General features: G+C 53.0%; 1 protein-coding gene across 1 annotated transcript in view; it reads right to left on the bottom strand.

The window, feature by feature from the left end:
- The window catches only part of Col18a1 (collagen type XVIII alpha 1 chain), a 99,041-nt gene extending 84,336 nt beyond the window's left edge, over positions 1-14,705 (bottom strand). Inside the window, exons 1-2 of the mRNA XM_060369304.1 lie at positions 14,590-14,705; positions 14,414-14,502 (exon numbers count right to left, since the gene is read on the bottom strand). Of these exons, the coding sequence (XP_060225287.1) occupies positions 14,414-14,502; positions 14,590-14,600 (100 nt within the window). The 5' untranslated portion in view covers positions 14,601-14,705. The remainder of the gene's footprint in view (positions 1-14,413; positions 14,503-14,589) is intronic.
- Between the last annotated feature and the right edge of the window lie 4,644 nt (positions 14,706-19,349).

Here is a 19,349-nt window from a genome sequence, read left to right as displayed (position 1 = left end):
TGCCCTCCTAGCACTGGGTTCGTCTGCAGGGAGCCCTGTCTATTAACTCTATGCTGCCCACAGTCCTGCCAGTCAACAGACATGGGGGCTAATGACCAGTATTCTGCCCCACACTGAGAACATGACCAACAGGTGCCCAGGGCTACCAGGAATGGAGCCTCCAGCTACCAGCCCAGGACAGCCAACAGGAGGCCTACGGAGACAAGGTTAGCCCTGCAAGAGACAGCCAGAGAGTCCTTGGCCTTCCACAGCTGCTCAAACATATGAGAGCTCATCACTAGGTCTAGATGGGGGACAGTGCCACCTGTGCCTAAGTTCATTGCCCTCCAGAAGTTGATTCTCGATTCCGTGTGCCCATACATGGACCTAAACATAGCCCATCCGAGTCAGACCCACCTGGGACCAGCTGCCAGGCCCACGGCAAGAATGTGGCTACGGATGTGATTAAACAGCCTGTCTCTAGAAACTGGAGTTCAGCCAGGCGTGGCGGTGAGTGCCTGTCATCCCAGCACTCAGGCAGAGGTAGGAAGAGGGTGAGTTCAAGGCCATATTAAGCTACACTGTGTCCAGTAAGTAAACTAGGGATGGAGCATGGCAGTGCACATACACAGCAGTCAAGCTGAGACGGGGGTCAAGACTGTGAGGCCAGCCGGATGGGCAATACCGTCTCAGCAAAACTCAAAGAACTGGCAGGATTCAGTCTGGTGACTGAGCTCCTCCTTCAAACACTTGCCCGCTGGGGCCCTGAGGAGGGTCCATCATGGTTTTCTGTATCCATGATTTTCTCTATCTATGTTGTGGGCCTTCATTTGAAATGTCCAGTAAACCTTCTAAAAAAAAAAAAAGAAGAAGGTTGTGCCTGGTGGAAAATAACAAGTCCAGCTTACAACCCAACTTCTACCACACAGGCAAGAACAGGGAATTCACGGCCAGCCATCTGCCCCAAGAATAGAATAGGCCACCTAGAAGACCTGAGTCTCAGTCCAAGGAGAGAGTATGTGCCCTGAGTACTCTGACTCAGTGAGCCTATATTCCTGTCATAAGCCACCATACCAACCTTTCCCGGGTCCAGAAGAAGCTCTCTGACCTATCTCTGAAGTAACAGAAAAGAGATTGCCCGGGGAACACTGCTTCCCACACGCTCATCTCTTAAGACAGAATGAAGCCAGTTTATTGCCACCACTGACTGTCTTGAAGCTAAGGCCCCCCAAACACCATGGCTTTCGATACTCTGTGGGCAGCATTATTTCTCCATCCCCTGGCTCTGTAAGCAACCCAGCCTTAGTTGGGTCTCTGCAACATAAGCCCCTCTATAGGAATCCATATTGGTGGAACCTCCCTTATCAAGAGTTGCAAGCCAGAAAAAAGGGGCTACACACAGGGGATGGTCAGGGAAGAGCCCACACAGAGAGGATGGTCAGGGGAGGACCCACACCGGGAGGTTACAAAGGGGTGGGGCCACACAGAGAGGATGCACGGGGGCGGGGCCAAACAGAGAGGATGCACAGGAGAGGGCTACACAGAGGGGCCATAGAGAAGAGGGGTTGCATGGGGCCGCCCACAGGGAGACTGAAGAAGACAGCCACTGCTACTACGGAGCCAATCTTAGAGATACACTGGTTCCCCTGGGAAGTGATATGGCCCTGAGCCCTAGATAGCTATGAGCCAAGGAATACAGAGTCATGGACGGAAGGCAGAGGAGGACATGGGATGTGAGAAAGGACAGAGTAGGAGTCACAGGTAAGTAGTCCCCTCAGCAGGAGGTACCTTTGTGTTCACTAGTGTGAGGACAGAATAACCAGGAAGATGCCAGTCCAGGGGCCATGAGGGAATTCATGTGCAAATGTGGCCTCTGCAGCTTGATGCCTTGGCAAAGCTGGCAGCTCTGCAGGGACAGGGAAGACACCAGGAGGCAGCAGACACACTTACAGCTGCCCTGTCATGGAGCACACGCATGGGTGACACGCGAGAGTCTGTTGAGGTTATTTTTTGCTCAGAAATGCATCTTTTAAAACATTTAACTATTGCCGGGTGGTGGTGACGCACACCTTTAATCCCAGCACTCAGGAGGCAGAGGCAAGCAGATCCCGGTGAGTTGGAGGCCAGCTTCATCTACAAAGTGAGTTCCAGGACAGCCAGGGCCACAAAGAGAAACCTTGTCTCAAAAAACATACGTACATAAATAAATAAATGGATAGACAGATAGATAAATGAATAAATAAATACCATTTTGATATCAGCTGTGCACATGAATGTCTCAGGAACTGAATTCTCTAGCTTGGGACTCTAGGTACCACACGGAGGGCCCACCTTCGAGGGGCCCGTGTTAGGTACTTCGGGATCCCTGAGATAGTAAAGAAGGAGAATTGTTTGAACAAGTATTGGCCATCCTAAGGTTCACCTCTGTTTGCAGATGACAGAACCCAGGGGCAGTGCGTGGTCACGAACACATGTTCCGAGGTCATGTCCAGGGCTAGGTAAGGCCGAGACAACAAATGGCCAGTCACAGACGAGTCCCATCACTGTAGACTTTTTCCGTTTTCACAAAAGAAGGCGACATGCAGAAGTGTCCACGGCAAGTTTGGTGCTGCTGGGTGGTTTCCTTTCCCTGGTTATGTATTTCTTCTGTCCATTTATTATGTAGCTGCAGACTTTGTGTGACAATGATATAAGGATTCCTTGGAGATTCCTGGCCCGTGCGGGCAAGCGCAGGCAATGACACAACTGGGTGTCACTGGGTCAGGGACAGCACTCATCAGACACATGGAGGTCACCAAGACTTACGGGAAAAGGCCTGAGGACAAGGAGAGGGAGGAGAGAAAAGACCCAGTGGGCAGGTCTGGGAGAGCTTTAGGGCAGGATGCCTCAGGGAAGTGGCCTGGTTCTGCCCAACACAGAAAAATCAGGCCAAATCACGGCCTAGTTGGCTGAGATCAGGGCCCTAATGAGAACAGAAGCACAAACTACCCAACCACAAGGCAGCAGGCAGGCAGGCCAGGCAGGTCATTGCTGGAGGACAGCTCCAAAGAGGAAAACAAGCACCCCAGATGGACCAGGCGTGGCGTTGCACAACTTTAATCCCAGCACTTGGGAGGCAGAGGCAGGGAGATCTTTGAGTTTGACACCAGCCTGGTCTACACAGCAAAATTCCAGGACAGTCAGAGAAACCCTGTTTCAAACAGACAAAACAAATGAAAAAAAAGAACCCCAAATGAATACAGACTTGGGAGGGGGGCCCCCCAGCAAAGGTCGCAGGAGAGCCCAGACTGCAACAACTTACCAAAAGGAAAGAATAAAGTGGCTCAGAGCCACAATGGTGACATTTTGGTCAGATGAGTGAAGCAGGACACAGCCCAGGGGGCACTGATATAAGCTGTGTCCAAGGTAGGGAGGTAGCTAATTCTCCGCCTCAGGCTGAGTAACACTGAGGTGGGGGAGCAATGGGCCACAGAACCACTCCATAACAGCAGCAGCCTGTGCAAAACAATCCCCCAAGGTGTACATGTGAAAAGTGCCTGAACAGTGATCAGCCAGCGGGACAGCCAAAGGGGGGGGGACGCCTTTTAAAACCCTTCACTAAAACCAGAGGGCAAAGGTCAAATAGGATGTCTGAGAACACAGGAGATAAAGCACTGTATCTTTTGTCTTATCTCAGAAGGAATGCTGGCTCGTTGGGACAATGAAATGCAAAAGGAGGAAATGGGAGTCTTCCGAAGGAGCTGGGGACAAATTGACCACAATGTGGAGAGGGACTGGCTGTGGCGTTATAGTTCAGCTATTAACTGTTGCTAACTAATTGAAATGCAGAAACTAATTTAGCTTGAGCTGAACACCTGCTGAGATATGGGCTGGCCGCAAGGGACGATACTGAAAGGCTTGGAAAGATGGGATGAAGCTGCTAGGGGCCCTGGAGAAGAGGGATGAAGGTACTGGGGGCTGGAAGAGAAAGGATGAGGACGAGGGGAGGACGGGGAAAGGAATGAATGGGGGATGCTGGGAAGCTGGTAGGGAAAGGATGGGGGTGTATCTGAAGGCAGAGGAGGGAGAGATGGTGTCGTTGGAGGCTGGCTGGTAGGTGAGACGCAGCAGCTCAGAATCGCTGCCTTTATCTAATGCTAACACACTGCTCCGCATCCTCACCCTCCATTCCTGAATTTGAAGAGCGAGAAGAAATGCCACCAGGCTCCACTCTCCTCAGGCTGCAGCCTCAAGCCTTGCGCCAGTATCCCTACATTCCTATTGCACAGGGGCTCAGTCAGAGTTTGCATGCGTCCCAGCCCTCTGGCCAGCTAGTGGCCTTCAGGAGAGTGGCCAGGGCTGGCTGACTTACAAATCAAGGCTGACATGGCCAGCTTATCACTGCAGACTCCTAGCGACAACGGGGAGGCCTGTCAGCGTCCATGATAGACGAAGTCCAGAGATGCAGAGGGAAGCAAGCACTGTACCCTGATAAACCCTGAGTGCAGGCCATACAGCTTCCCTCCCCAGGGTAAAAGCAAGCTCCTCTAGTTCTTCCCTGAACTTGGACAGGCCCAGAAGCCAGGCTGAGCACCTGGCCAAAGGCTGACCCAGAGGCTGCGATAGTCACGTGTGCTCTAAGGAAAGGTCCCAATCCCCAGGGACAAGCAGAGAGCCCGACATGGACGGTTTGGTCCAGGGCAAATGAAAGATGTAAATTAAAATGTCTAAAAATCCACTCACCAGGGGGTGGCTGCAGTTTGGTTATTTTCATAAGGAATAAGGTCCAGTTCTTAGAACCACATCCGCTGTCACGTCTCCCCAGTGGGCTGACTAAGGACTTGTCAGGTCCATTCTGAATAACGGAGGACACAGGAATCACCCCAGATAACTGAGGCCTGGGCAGCGCTCAGAACAACCAGAGACTGGCAGCCGCTGGTCCATGGACAATCCTGATGGAGTACTGATAGCCTGCTGGGCACACAGCCACCTGCTCTACTTTAGGAAAATGTTCTCAGTCTCACTGTCATCACATCCCTTGGGGCTTGCGTGAGTGGTTCTCCTGGGGTTGAGGGTGCTGGCCTCATAGGCGGAACAGCTTTTATACTTTGTATCTTACTGTCTCCGGCAGCGGTGTGTCTGATTTGGGATAGACTGAACCCACTCCACAAAGCCCCTAGGCTGCTAGTCCTGTCTAGCAGAACTCCCACTATATCTCAGGGACAGGAGGGACAGCCTTCACGGATGTCCCTCCTAGCAGCTCCCAGCAGCCTGGCAGTCACTCCCTGAATGGTGGTTGCTGCTCACCAACAGTTGTCACCCTTTGGCCAATTGGCTCTAAGCTCAGACCCTGGGGTACAGAGGTTCCAGAGGCTGCTGTGCAGGCTGTGTTGGGGGAACCCACCAACGAGAAGTTCACTGAAGGTCTGGCAGTGTCCTCAGGGTGCAGGCTTATCTTTTAGCTTACTGGTAGAGCACCTTCAACCTCGAGAGGTGCTAGCTAAGCTGAAAGGAACGGACAACATTCAGGCCAGTGGGCCTTAGAGACGCTCCGTGGCGCCCTGCTTGGGAAAGGATCAAACCTCAAAACACTTCAGAGGGTCTCACACCACAGCGGGCACCTTATTCCTCTAAGCTGCTTCTTCCTCCCCTTCAGTGAGCCAATGAGCTTCTACATCTGTTTCCAGGGGTTACAGGAACAAACACCCACAGTCAGCTACACAAAACCCAAGTTTATTCTCTTACAGTTCTGGAGGTCACAAGCAGAAAGCCAAGGCATTGGCAAAGTTGGGTCCTTCAGGCTCTAGGGCAGACCACCCCAACTTTACCAGGAGGTATCTAGGGGTATGTGTGTCACCTAATGGCTGCCTCCAAACAGCCTGGCATCCTCCAAATTGTGCTCTATTCTCAAATACCTACCCTCAGATGCCCACCCTCCTAATGACACCTCTATCCTCACATCTGACTGACTCTCTTGCCCATGGCCCCCTGATAATCACCCTTCGACCATGTCAGCTACCCAGGGTTCTGATCATCTCCCTACCTCAAAATCTTCACTCTAACCCCAGGTGTAAAGTGCTTTTAGACCTTCACAGTCTGCAGGTGAGGATGAGGCCATCTTTGGGGGACCCTCATTATTCATCCTAATATGCATGCCAAATGAGGGCATCCTTACAGTCTGCGGTCTGTCCTCACTGTTGTGTTTTCCACTATGACACAGACTTGCTGGCCAGCTAGCTGTCCCTAAGTCCCTCAGGCTATCTGCTAAGACAGGAGCTGTCCACAGGGGGCCAGACCTAGACTGGCACCAGGGTTCAAGCCTTTCCTGTCTGTCTAAAACCAGCATCTCCCCTCTCCCACATGCAACAATGACAGGAAGGGAAATGGTAGCATGGGTAGTCTTCTTTCTGGTTGCAAACATCCCATGGAATTCCACTGGCTTGCGTTCCTTGGGGGGTAAAGATTCATTTCCTCAAGGAAACAGGTCCCGTTTGTCATGAGGGAGGGGCCTCTCCAGGAGATAGGATCTTGTTATCCAAGGACCCAGAATGAGCCAGAGGGCATCACTAATGTTGCCTGCCAAGAGCAGGTGCCCTGTGAGGCCACCAGCAAGATGCAGGTTTACTGCATAGTGGAAAAAGTAAAAAGAAAAAAAAGGGGGGTGGGGGTGGGAATGGGAGGTAGAAGTGTCAGAAGCAGAGAATGAGCAGAGACAGACAGACACCTGGGTTCAGAAGCCACTAAAATTAAGCTCAACATATCCCCTCCTCCTCCTCTTCTTCTTCCTATTTCTCCTCCTCTTCCTCCTCTTCTTCCAAGGGCTCTGAGAACAGTAGTAGCTCTTGAAAACACACAGGAAGTTAAGCTGTGAGCTCTCAACTCTGAATTCTCCCAGCTTGGAAGACTCACTGTTCACAGGACCCTGTCCTGGGCCTCCTTGTCTTATCTAGAATCCTTTGCCCATTGGGAATGTCCTAGTCACCTGCCTTCACAGACCATCAGGCATAAGCACGGAGGTTTCTACAGAGCAAGAAGGTGATCAGAAAGGAAAAGACTGCCTTACCGTGAGAAGGGAAAGAAACGCTGTGGACAACAGAAGCTGAGGCCCTACCCACACCCACAGACAGGAACCCAGGTTTGCATAGACAGGGATTAATTGGAGGTGGCTCTCAGTTCTCTAGATGAAGAGCTAAGGCAACAATGAAAGGGAAGCTGAGGGTTTTCTTCATTGCCCGGACAGGGCCTGAGTCTAGGACTTAACCGCTGGATAGAAAACCTTTCCTAGGAAGAGATGGCAGCCTTCAGGCATCTCCCGATGAATCTGTGAATTCTTGGCAGTTTCCTTTAAATTATGCCAGCCGTGTAAGGAAGGATACCTGGTAAGCAGAAGCAGGCAGGTGGCTCTGGAATCTCTTTGAAAGCACATGGAAAATTAATGTCGCCATGCTGGGCACCTCAGGCAGTCTAGGAAGAACTCTGAGAGGCACAGTGGCTGCTTCTCCTAGCATATGTGTCAAAGTAGCAAGTCCAACTGACAGCTGGGTAAGAGCTTCATTCAGAAACACACCTCCTCCTACTGTTGATGACAATCTCTCCAGGACACTGCCTGGCAGCTGGGACAGAGCTCCTACAGGGCATTATGAGTCCTCTGAAGCCAGTCCAGGACTGCCGGGACTCAGGGAAAAACTGAGACACAACCATGCTCTCTTTAGGCTAGGCCACAGATTCCACATTGCCTCTCGGCAAGCGAACCATTATCAGCGCCATTCAAAGGGTCAGAAAGCCACCTAATGTCGCACAGCACTGAGAACAGAGCCAGCTTCGAACCTAAATCCCGGGCTCTCGGCCGTCACACCTGCCTCCACCTATATGGGCAAAGCTGTTGGCCAGGCAGATACAATGCCTGCCAGATATAATCCCCAGGACCTGATGACTCTACAACTGCTTGCCACAAGAACTGGACTCCAATGGGCATCAGTGAACACACTCCATATTCACAAGTGCCCAGCCCCACACAGTCCTCCCCCGTGTGAGGTATCCGGCCTCGCTCAATGCTTCCCAGAGCAGGCACCTCGCCTCACGTCATCCTGCAGATGAGCAAAAATGAGCAAACCCATCCAGGAGGACCTCCCTGAGCTGAGCCCATCCGTGGACTGTGTTTGCCAGTCTAGGCTTCCACCATGAGGGGATGGCTTAGAAGTCATACAAACGAAGAAAAACGTTATGCATTAATAGGATGACCGCAAACCAGGCCAACTCACCAATGTGGCATGCAGAGCTACCGCCCCAAACAGACACAAAGTTATAAGAAAAGAAATAGCCAAGAAAGGAAGATATATATATATATATATATATATATATATATACACACACACATATAAACAGTGGTTAATATAGTTACCCTCTGCATTGTAACTCCAAAAGATTTGATCAGACCAGCAAGATTTTTGAAGTGACAGTACTCAGCTCTGGGATGATCTGATGATGAGAGTTAGCCCTGCCCATCTGGAGGGGCCCTACCTCTCCCAAAGGTCTAGCCACGGCCCCCGCACCCAGCCCCAACTCTGACTGGAAGCACCCAAGATAAGGACCGTGAGAACATGCAGCTGGATGGAACCCAGGCCCTGGGCACTCTGCCTCCAGAGATAAGAGAAGGCCCTGCTCCCCATTGCCACTCACCCTTCCCTCAGCCCCCAGACTACTGGCGTCCGGAAACACATACTGTCTATCTTCCCTCCGTCTCTCTGAGCAGGCGCCCGAGGTGTTCAGAAGAAAAACACACACAAGAAAAGAGAAAAAATCAGTGACTGAGTGGAACAGTGGAGGAGTGACATTCACCCCAAGGTACCAGATAACCAGTGTGGCCTCTCTGCCCACACCTCTAAGTGTGAACCAGCCAGAACCGAAGGGGAGCCTATGAAGGGTACCCACTAAAGCAGGGTACCACTCTGCTGGCCGGCCTCTTTAGCCGTCCTGGAAGTCATGGGTGCTGCTCCCATAAAGACACCTGGCTTACCCACCACAAGGGACCTGCGTGGAGCCAATTGAATGGGCGGGAATTTTGTCTACCAAAGGCCCTGGGAGACTGTGCCCTCCACCCCACGTCCACCCATGCTCTGGGTAGGAGGGCAAATACCATTCACCCACCCTCACCCCCAAGGGAGGCAAACAGCACAGCCATCTAAGTGCTGGGGATGACAGAAGACAGTCTCTGCTATGACACACGGAAAGGTCTATTTTTGTCCTAGAGGCACGGAGCATTTGGATTCAGGTCTTCAGGGGTTCATGAAGCATGACCTCCCTAGCAGCTAAACCCACTGCCAGAAAAGGCTGGGTGGAAGGTTAACTACTCATCCCTCCACACTCCCAGAAAAGGAGGGTTAACGACCACTACTATACTAAAGAAGCTCTCGCTCTGAGCTCTCTGAAGTTGAGCCCTTACAACAGTCCACATCATTGCTCAGTGAATGGCTTGTGCTGGCAGGCTTTTTGAAGATGGAGAACCCTGCCACAGAAATCTGATACTGTTTCAAAGACATCTAAGCTCAGCTTTGAAACAGGAGGCCTGGTTGCTGCTAATTATGAAGCTACTCAAAAAAAAAAAAAAAAAAAAAAAACAGTGAGTGATGAGTGATTCTAAACAAAAATGAATGAGTGGATGGTGGATGGTGGATGGATGGGTGGATGGATGGATGAATGGGTGGATGGACGGATGGACAGATGAATGGAAAGGATGAGTGAATGGACAGATGGATGGGTGGATGGACATATAGAAGGATAGCTAGATGAACGAAGTGATGTCACCTGCAGAATTTAACCTTACCTGGGTGTGGCAGCACACACCTTTAATTCCAGCACTTGGGAGGCAGAGGCAGGCAGATCTCTGTGAGTTCAAAACTAGCTTGGTCTACAAAGGGAGTTCCATGACCCTGCCTCAAAAAACAAATAAACAACCACAACTACTACCATCATCATCATCATCATCATCATTATTTAAACCTAGGCTCTACGCATAATCCATCACTGGGCCCTCTCCACAGGTAGCCCCATCCCTTGCTCACCTACAGCATTTCTTAGGCTTTTGTCTACCAAGCATCTCTTCTGTGGGACACCCTATCATCAGCCCTCACCTATGGCCAGTGCCAGTAACTAGCTGAACCCAGCATGTCTTGCATGCACCTCCAGAACATCCCAATCTTCTGGAAACTGGAGACAGCTGAGGACCTGCCATGGCCTGACACTGGGTACCCCTGCCCTGCCCCCATTACAACACCTCCCCCATGTATATAAAGTGCCCATAGGGGATCAGCCTAGTAGTGACCCCATCTGCTGGCATGGAATTCCAGGAAGGTGTACGGGCTTGTGAGTGGCCTCTCCATGCCGTGGCTCTGACTGCAGCAGCCAGGATGACTATGCTTAGGCTTGCCCGTGTGAAGGAGCCAGGGAGAAGATATGCTTCCACAGGTGAGGAAGGACCAGACATGCGCCTGCAGCCCAAAGTTGATCTGACTCAGCGCACCTGTGATCAACAGTTCCCTGACAGCCACCCCACCTGAGCACAGACCCACCAACCTGGCATACACATCTCAGCCAGCAACCTGGCTCCCACATCCCCAGCCAGCACGGCTAGTGCTGCAAACGGAAACACCTGGGGTCCCGCCTGAAGGGGCTGCCTATCCCAGAAGGGACACAGTGTACGCTGAACAGAAACCTTGTATGTCACGGAAACACCCCTACAGTGAGAAGAAGGGACACAGGGAATCAGGGAAAGACATGGAAGTGTGAGGTGCTTTACCAAGGGTTCTCCGCAGCCCAAAACGCCAAGCAAGGAGCTCTTTCTTCTCCGCTGTTTGGGACGGGGGAATCCATGCTTCAAGGAGAGGTGACAGCCACCATACCATCTAGTTACCCAGGACAAAGCTTGCCCCATTCTCTGCTGCCTCAGGAGAACACAGGCCTACGTGACGTCACTACAGTGTTGGGGAGCCTTCCAAGATGGCAAAAGCTGAACCCCAGCCACCAAAACCTCCAGGTGGGAGCTAGCTCTAGCAGATGAGCCGGCCAGATGAACAAAGCCGTTCAGCCCGTGGGACACATCTTAGGTGCTCCCATGTCGTCCTATGAGCTCACCATGCCACTAGCAATTCAAAATGTGCTAAATTTTTAAACCTCATAAACATACCAAATACGTTTTTATTCTCCTAGTGTCTCGTGCTCGTACACACACACACACACACACACACACACACTCCAGTACCCAGTCTTAGGAATTTCTGCTAGGCCCTTTGCAGTGTGTCTACCTGGTGACAGCCAGGCAGCAGAGGCAGCAGCACTCGTAACAGGTTACGATGCTCAGCCCTGAGATGGGGACCATTGCTGTGTCCTTTCTTCTGCGACAGGTAACCCCTAACAGAGAGCCTCTGATGAGGTTCTGTGAGTAGTCCTGAGTCTGTGGTCCAAGAGGTGTCCATGGAGCAGTGGTCCTCACGTCATGAAATCAGGCGGCTGGCCACTCCACACAGGGCCCCTTGGCCCTCCCAGTAAATCCAACCTTTCCAACACCCCAGATGGAGACAGAACTCTCAGAACTTTACATGGACAAAGAATATGTGTGTGTGTGTGTGTGTGTGTGTGTGTGTGGTTTGCATTGTGTGAACATGTATGCATGCCTGCATGAACATGTCTGCATGTACACTGATGTCTGAACATTGCATTTATGAGTACTTGTGCCCTGAGCACACATACGCATGAATATTCATGTCCGTACAGTACGTTTTTAAAATAGAACAGTGATAAGGGAGCACTCTGGCCTGATTAGCCACACCATCTATCCGCACCCTGGGGAGGTCAGCTCACTCCTTCTAGGTTTCCTCGAAGAGGGCTTCCCCTCTCTCAGTCCTCCTTCCTTTGAAGGAAAACAGGCGTACCCTGAAAAACAAGTTTTGCTGAAATTCAAAACTATCTTCGAGGTCTTTGCATCTGAATTCTGAAGACTCCCCAGCGGGTGAGCGGGGAGCGGGAGCTCTTTCCCACTAACTTAAAGTCTAATGTTACCAGCGCCCATATATCCCGTCCCTGCAGACCAACTGAAGGAGGGCAGCTCAGGGGCATTGCTGTGCACCAATGCACCCCTAGACAGTGGGAAAATACCAGAGGATACCAGGAGTCAGACAGAGAGCACAGGGCACATGTGGGGAAGTCGAGCCTGGGAAACGCTGTGGATGGGAGGGTGTGAGGACAGCTCCAGGGTGGCCATGAGCAGCCTGTGGGTGCCTCCTGGGCCTGTCCTCTTTCCTCACAGACCACGTGGCACATATGAGTGGAGTGAGAGGAGAAACTGCAGAACGATGGAGACCTTACACATCCTGGGAGTCACACGGGTGGCAGCTCCCCCAAGGCATGCTAAAGGTAAAAGGTACAGTCCGCCAGTTCAGAGCATCCGAATGAACCCCGGCACCACAGAACAGGTCCAAAACCAGTGAAGGGGCTTTGCTCAGCACAGAGGCCTTTGGAGATGCAGCTGCGCCTCCAGGCAGCTGAGGGTGGTTTGTATCTACGTGACCCACGCAAACCACAACCTGCCAGGTCGGGATTTCAGGCACATGGGCTCTTCCCCCAGTAACTAAGACCTCACACAAGTTATCCTGGTCCAGGGGACTCAGCCTCACAGGGATGAGGAGCCCTGGCCGCGTTGGGGGAGGGGCTGGTGTAAGCAATACCAGCCCATCCCCCACCCCGCCCCCTACCCCACGCTGAGCGGCTTTTGGCTCAGCCTCCAGGACCCAGAAGAATCACATTCTCCAGAGGGACCTTCCTGTCCCTGAGGGTACACGGCTGAAAACCCCCTAGAGCAGCCACAGCAAGCAAACAGAGAGACACACACCGCTTCCCCCAAGGTTATCCTCGGATCACACCAGAGCTCACTGACACTCAGGTTTAGTTGCACCCAGAGGCTAAAATTAAGACCCATCTCCTTTGTTTTCTGTCCTTGAAATCCGTCCAGCTGGGGGCTGGGGCAGGAGTGCCGGTCTCTCCTGCATCTTTCCTTTGTCATCAGTGGTTACAGAAGAGGCCTCAGGCTTACAATTCCCTGCCTGCAGCCCCTGCCAGGCCCTCATTTGATTAATAGCTCCAAGTGCCATGTGGCCGGTCAGTAAGAGAGGCCTGGCCAAGACCCGTCTCTGGCAGTTACAAGGCGTTACCAGCAACCCCCACCCCCGGTAGTTAACACAAATAAATGAACAATTATCTCCTACCCGACCAACAGGTGTTTTTCAGATCTGCCGTTTAAAAGGGCCTGTACCGAGATTTAGCCCGAAGTGACTAAGGCGCTGAAGCAATGGACCAAGTCACTTTTTCTTCCCGGAGTGATCCCCCTCCTCCCTATGTGATGGATAAGGCAGAGGCAAGAGGCCTGTGAGCACCGCAGGTGACGCCGCTAACCAGACAGTGGGCCGAGTACCCATTCGGTTCTCTGGGGAGGTCACCAGCAGGCGCCTTTGTGATAAAGCGCGGGGGTTTCCACCCTGGCAGTCTGGCATTGCACCAGCCCCCTACTCAGGGGCTTTGTGGACAGGCTGAGCAGGGGGGCAACCGGTTGCTGGTTAGCCGCTGGGATCCCAGAGCTGGTGGCAAAGGAAGTTCTCGGCGCGCACATGCCGCGGTCCTTTCCCGGCAGCAGTGAAGGCGACGAACCCGTGGGCTTACGAGCATTGTTGCCGGCCTAGCTGCGCTTGGCGCTCAGCAGCATCAAAGGGGACCGCGCGCAACCCGACACCACGGCAGGCGTGGGGGACAGGGGCCTTGCGCTTACAGCGGCTCACAAAGACGAGCCACCGGAGTCCGGCCCCGGGCAAACGCGCGCAGTTTTGCCTCAACAGGTTGGAAACTCAAAGATGACGCCAGGCACTTAACGATCTTCCTCAGTCTTCCTCAGCCGTGACAAACCCCGCCCACGGACCTGGAGGGACCGACGGCGGTGGCCACTTACTCAAGCATTGACGAGAATGGGGCCAGGGAAGGCAACGTTGGCGAAGTGGGCCACCGGGCGGATGCCTCCACTCCTTTCCGGCCACGGGAAGCGCGCAGCCGGCGGAACGCACAAACTTCCCCGCAGAGCTGCTTAAGTCTGGTCCATCCGAGAGGGACTCCAGATACGGACAGCTCACACCCCGTAACCCCAGACGCCCAGAGTCTAGAGAATGAATGGCTAGCCTAAACAGCACGGCGCTGCGCTGAAAGCGCCATCACCTCGCAAGCCGTGAGCGCTCCGGCCACTGCCCGCCACCTGCGCGTGGGCAGCCCCCCCCCCCCCCCCCCGCCGGCAGCCGCTGCCTCCCTGCAGACCGCGCAGGGTAGGAGGTGGCTTTCTCCGGGACAAGCCAGAGACCTGCACGGAAGGCGCAGGAATCCGGCGGACACTGGGGCACCAACTTAATGCTCCACCCGGGCTTACCTGCCTCTGCCCAGGCCACACGTACCACCAGCAGCCAGACCAAACTGGTGAGCGCGTCCAGGTGGTGCTGCCGCCGGAGACTGTGCCACCTGCGGACGACAGTCACAGGTTAGCGGGCCCCGGGCATCCCCCACCCACTCCTACCCGTTAGCCCTGCGCCTGTCCGCGGCCCGAACCTGGGCGCCATCTCCGCAGGCAAGGCCCTCTGAGCCCTGATGCTGCGCGCCCGGCGCCTCCGTGAGCCGCTTGCCCACAGCGCTCTAGACCGCTGCCGCCGGCTAGGGTAGGGGCGGGCAGGGGCGGGACGGGGCGGGGACAGCAAGATGGGCGGGGCGCTGGGAGCTGATCTGAGCCTGGGAGAGCCCGGGAGCTATCTGGTAGATTCCGGACCTGGGGACTAACGGGGTAGACTGGAGACAAACAGGGCTGGCATCTATCGCAGCTTCTAGAACCCCCTGACTGACGATTTCTTCCTCCCCTCGATGTCTCCAACGCGCGTGTTCTTCCCTCATACCAAGCTGCCTCACGAAGCTGCCAGAGGCAACATGTGAGATCAAACCCAGGGTGAGGTGCGGGACCATCCCACACTCACTGATTCATGTGCACTTCAGGACACGTGTTCAGTCCGTGAGGAGGACAGCGGGAAAGCCAGAGACTTGAAGACACTGGACACTGGAGACGGACACTGGTCACTTCTTATCCCCTCTGCCCTCCTGGGCCATTGGGTGTGTCGTGAAGGTCCCTCCGGCCTCAGCATCTCTACTGTTTCCCAGGCCAGAGCAGCAGCTCTCCCATGAGCGCCTCCTCCAACTACTACCCTGCAAGTGTGCATGTGTTATGAAGCCTGCCATGCCCAGGGATGGCCTCTGCCCCCACCTCCACCCCTACGCTTGGTGTACCCAGAGGTGAGAAGACAGACAGACATCCTACCAGCTCATTACTCCTGATCTCCTATCTGACCTAGCTCTGGGCTCTTTCCTCCAGGAACTTGGCAGCTTGGCCTTCCTGGTCTGGCCTTCAATAAAATGAGAGATGCCCACACCCATCACACAGCAAATCCAGATTCCTGAAGCCAATTCCCACAGGCCCTGCAACATTCTCCCAAAGTCCCTGGAACTCATCCTTGCCCATTTCCACTGTCCTTCTTGTCCTGCCTCATCTCCACAGAGAAACATCCACAGGATCAGCCCAGCTCCCCAAACCCCCACATACCCCAACCCTGAGTCCATACCATCCGAAGTGACTCATACTTTCTTGCAGACCAGAGACCAAGTCCCTCCACACTGGCCCCTAGCTCTACCCCTGAGCCCCTCCTAAGCCTCCCAGACCCCTCTCCAGTCTCCCTTCCTGTCCTTCCCGGAATTGCCTCCTGACCTAGCCTGGCTCTGCCCTCCCCCTGCCCACTGTTGTGCAGCTGCAGCCGGAGGCCTGCTTGGGATTCTCATCTGCTCACATCATCTCCATCCTCTCCAGGCTTCAAAGGCCAGATCCTGCCCCAGACCCAGGGGCCTGCCCAGTCTCGCCCATCCACCTGGCCCACATCCCCACACTTCATCTGCCTTCAAACCTGGAGTCCCTGTGCAGGTGAAAAGGGCATAGGGAGGAAGAAGGCAATCTAGAGGATTGTGAGCCACATTTTTTTAAAGAATAGAAATGATTGATTGCCCCCACACTCTTTTTCAAAACTATTTCAGGGAAGACAGGAGGATGGGTCCCACACATTGGCTGTGCCTGGCAGGTCTTTGGGTGTTCTTCAATCCCCCAAGTCCATGTGTGTGCTTCTATAGTTACACATAATATGTACCTGTGTGCCAGTCAACATGCATTCATGCATACACACATGTAGGAGCATGTGCTGGATCTCAGAAATCATGTCTCTCTTTGTTATCATGTCTCTGCACCTGGAAGCCATGCCCCAGGCGAAGGAGGAGGGGGGAGGAAGGGAAGGGCTCCTGACTTTTCTGTCTGCCTTCCACAGCAGCAGAACTAATTCTTCAATCTTCAATTAGATGATTGGAGCTCAACTATGTGTCCAAAAATGCAGGCCCCTGCAGGTGGCAGGATGTAGCCCCCAGGGCTGTCTGTAGTTCCTGAGAGTAATCCTGGATCAGGGCGGGGGCCACACTAGTCCCAGCCATCCATGGGCTCCAGAGACTTTGCCTGCGCCTTCTCCTTTGACACCTCAGAGCAGAGATGAGTCCTTTTGGGGAGAATTTGGTGATGGTGAAGGGGGAGCAGATGGAGACTGTAAAGGGTTGGGTGCCAACAGCCCCTCCAAGGGCATGCCCCGTGACTTAATTTCCCACCAGCAGCCCCTCAGTTTTCCTCCACTCCCAATGGCACCAGAGACTGGGGGACCAAACCTCCAACACACGGAAATCCAAATTACAATGGTAACTTTTTACCAGGTAGGGGGAAACTACAGAATGGGCCAGGGGGCTATGAAAAGCACAGTGTATATGGAAGTCTGGTATTGGCCAAGCCCCACGCAGGCTTGCTCACAGTGCGACTGCTCTGTTATTCACTTTCAGGCTGTGGGCCCCCTCCTGGGTCCTGCAGAACATTCCCTGTGCTTCGGACTCTGTCACTTGGCTCTATCACAATCCATCTCCGACTAGCTCTGGTGACTCTGTGAGCCGGCCTTTGACTCTGTTTCTTACTTCATTGCCTAGCTACACCTCTGCTCCTTCCTGATGCTCCAATATCATACCGTGGGGCCATCTTGCCCCTTTGTGTATACACCCAAGCTCTGTTCCAGGCTTGGTCCTAGCAGATAGTTCCTTAGAACGGAAGACTACCCGTTGGGTGAAAGCCTCGTACCTCTGCACCTGTGGATGACAGCCCTCCAGCTCGTCTCACCGGTGGCCAGGGCTCCGCACTGTGGCAGTCTTTGACAAGCATCCCTGGGCTGAGCAGCTGAGCCTTCAAGGCAGGCTGTGCATGAGAGGATGTGTCATGGCAGAATTTTGTGTCAGTGAGAAGATGGTAGGACACCCACAGAGCAAAGAATTGTGTTCCTATGAAGAGATCTTAATTAAAGATGCTATCACGGGGGTGCTGGAGAGATGGCTCAGAGAGATGGTGGCTCTTCCAGAGGTCCTGAGTTCAATTCCCAACAACCACATGGTGGCTCACAACCATCTATAATGAGATCTAGTGCCCCCTTCTGGCGTGCCGGTATACATGCTGACAGAACATTGTATACATAATAAATAAATCTAAAAAAAAAAAAAAAAAAAAGATGCTACCATAGTTAAAGCCCATCCAACAAGCACACATGCAGTATGGGGCTGGAAAGCTCATTGCAGGAGGGCATGGCTCTCTGTGTGAGGTGGTTGTCTTGGAGTGGGGTAGTTGCTGACCTTCAAACTTTGCTTTTCTACAGTCCACAGTTTCAAAGGTCTATGGTAGCCACCTCTGCTCAAATCACTGGGCCCTTTGTCTGCTTTCCTAGAGTGAGGAAGCTAACTGTTAGCTTCCTGTCACTCGCAGGCAAGAGGGCATCACATGAAGATCTAAAACCTCTGTTCCCACGGGGCGGAGGCTCCAAGTGGAAGGAAACATCACCTTGGTGTTCCCACCACGGCTGATGCTCCAGGGACAAAGCGCTTCAGGTGGCCTCTCACTCAGCTGCCCTACAGATGGCTGCCGCTCACGCTCACCATTAGCAGTGAAGCTTGCTCCTGGTCTTCTCCCCACATTCACCTCACTGCTGCTGCTCAGCTAACAACAGTGATTCTCAACCTGTGGGCTGAGACCCCTCCGAGATGGAATGACCCTTTCATAGGGGTCACATATCAGATATCCCCCATCAGATATTTACATTATGATTCGTAAAAGTTGGGAAATTGCAGTTATGAAGTACCAACGAGTACAGTTTTATGGTTGGGGGTCATCATGACATGAGGAACTGTATTGAAGGGTCCCAGAATTAAGAAGGTTGAGAATCACTGGTTAATGGCATGGTGGACCCCTAGAGCTGGGAGAACCACTCAGCTCAAAACTATCCTGAGCAGGGGTTGAAGAAAGGACCCAGGGTTTAGGAGCACCTGTTGTTCTTCCAGAAGACATGAGTTGGGGTCTCAGCACCTATGTTGGGTAGCTCATAACCACCTGTAACTCTGGCTGGCCTCTGAGGGCACCCATTCACCCATGGCATATGCTTACACAGATATATGCACACAGAGATACTACAAACACATACAACTAAACACACCATAACACACACACATACATACACACACAGAGACATAACCATAAAATCTGGGTTTGTTGACTCTCAAAGCAGTATTTTATTTTATTTTATTTATTATTATTATTATTGTTATTGGTTTTTCAAGACAGGGTTTCTCTGTATAGCCTTGGCTGTCCTGGGCTCACTCTGTAGACAAGGCTGGCCTTGAACTCACAGAGATCCGAGATCTGCCTGCTTCTGCCTCCCCAAGTACTGGGATTACAGGAGTGCACCACCACACCTGGCCCTCACAGCAATATTAAAACGTTGCCAGCCACATTCACTTTTCCATCCCCTGGAATTCACATGACCATTACCCACACACACACTGCCTCCACTGAAGCTTTCTTTCCAGCACCCAACACTAGGGTAGACAGACCTAGCTGCTAGCTGACAGTCTGTTAGAACCTGGGACCCACAGCCTTGTCTCTGCCCCTTGCTCCTGCTCCCCCTTCTCCCTAGGCCCTGTGTGAAGGTATCCTTGCTCTGGTCCTGCTCACTCAATGCCCGCAGCCACACTTGGTATGAGGCACGCTGAAGCTGTGTCCCAGCTGAGGCAGGAGTCCCGGTATACACTCTCACGGTAGCCATCTATAAAGCCTAATGGGCAGGGCTGGCCTGTGCCTCCCCGGTCTTCTCCCCTTCCTGCATCTTAGCTGTGTGTTCACCTGCCGCATACCACACCCCCGTCCAGCTGTGGGC

This window comes from Meriones unguiculatus, chromosome 16 (assembly GCF_030254825.1).
Source record: "Meriones unguiculatus strain TT.TT164.6M chromosome 16, Bangor_MerUng_6.1, whole genome shotgun sequence".
NCBI lineage: Eukaryota > Metazoa > Chordata > Mammalia > Rodentia > Muridae > Meriones > Meriones unguiculatus.
The sequence above is the reverse complement of the archived record's forward strand: the minus strand, read 5'-3'. Positions and strand labels throughout refer to the sequence as shown.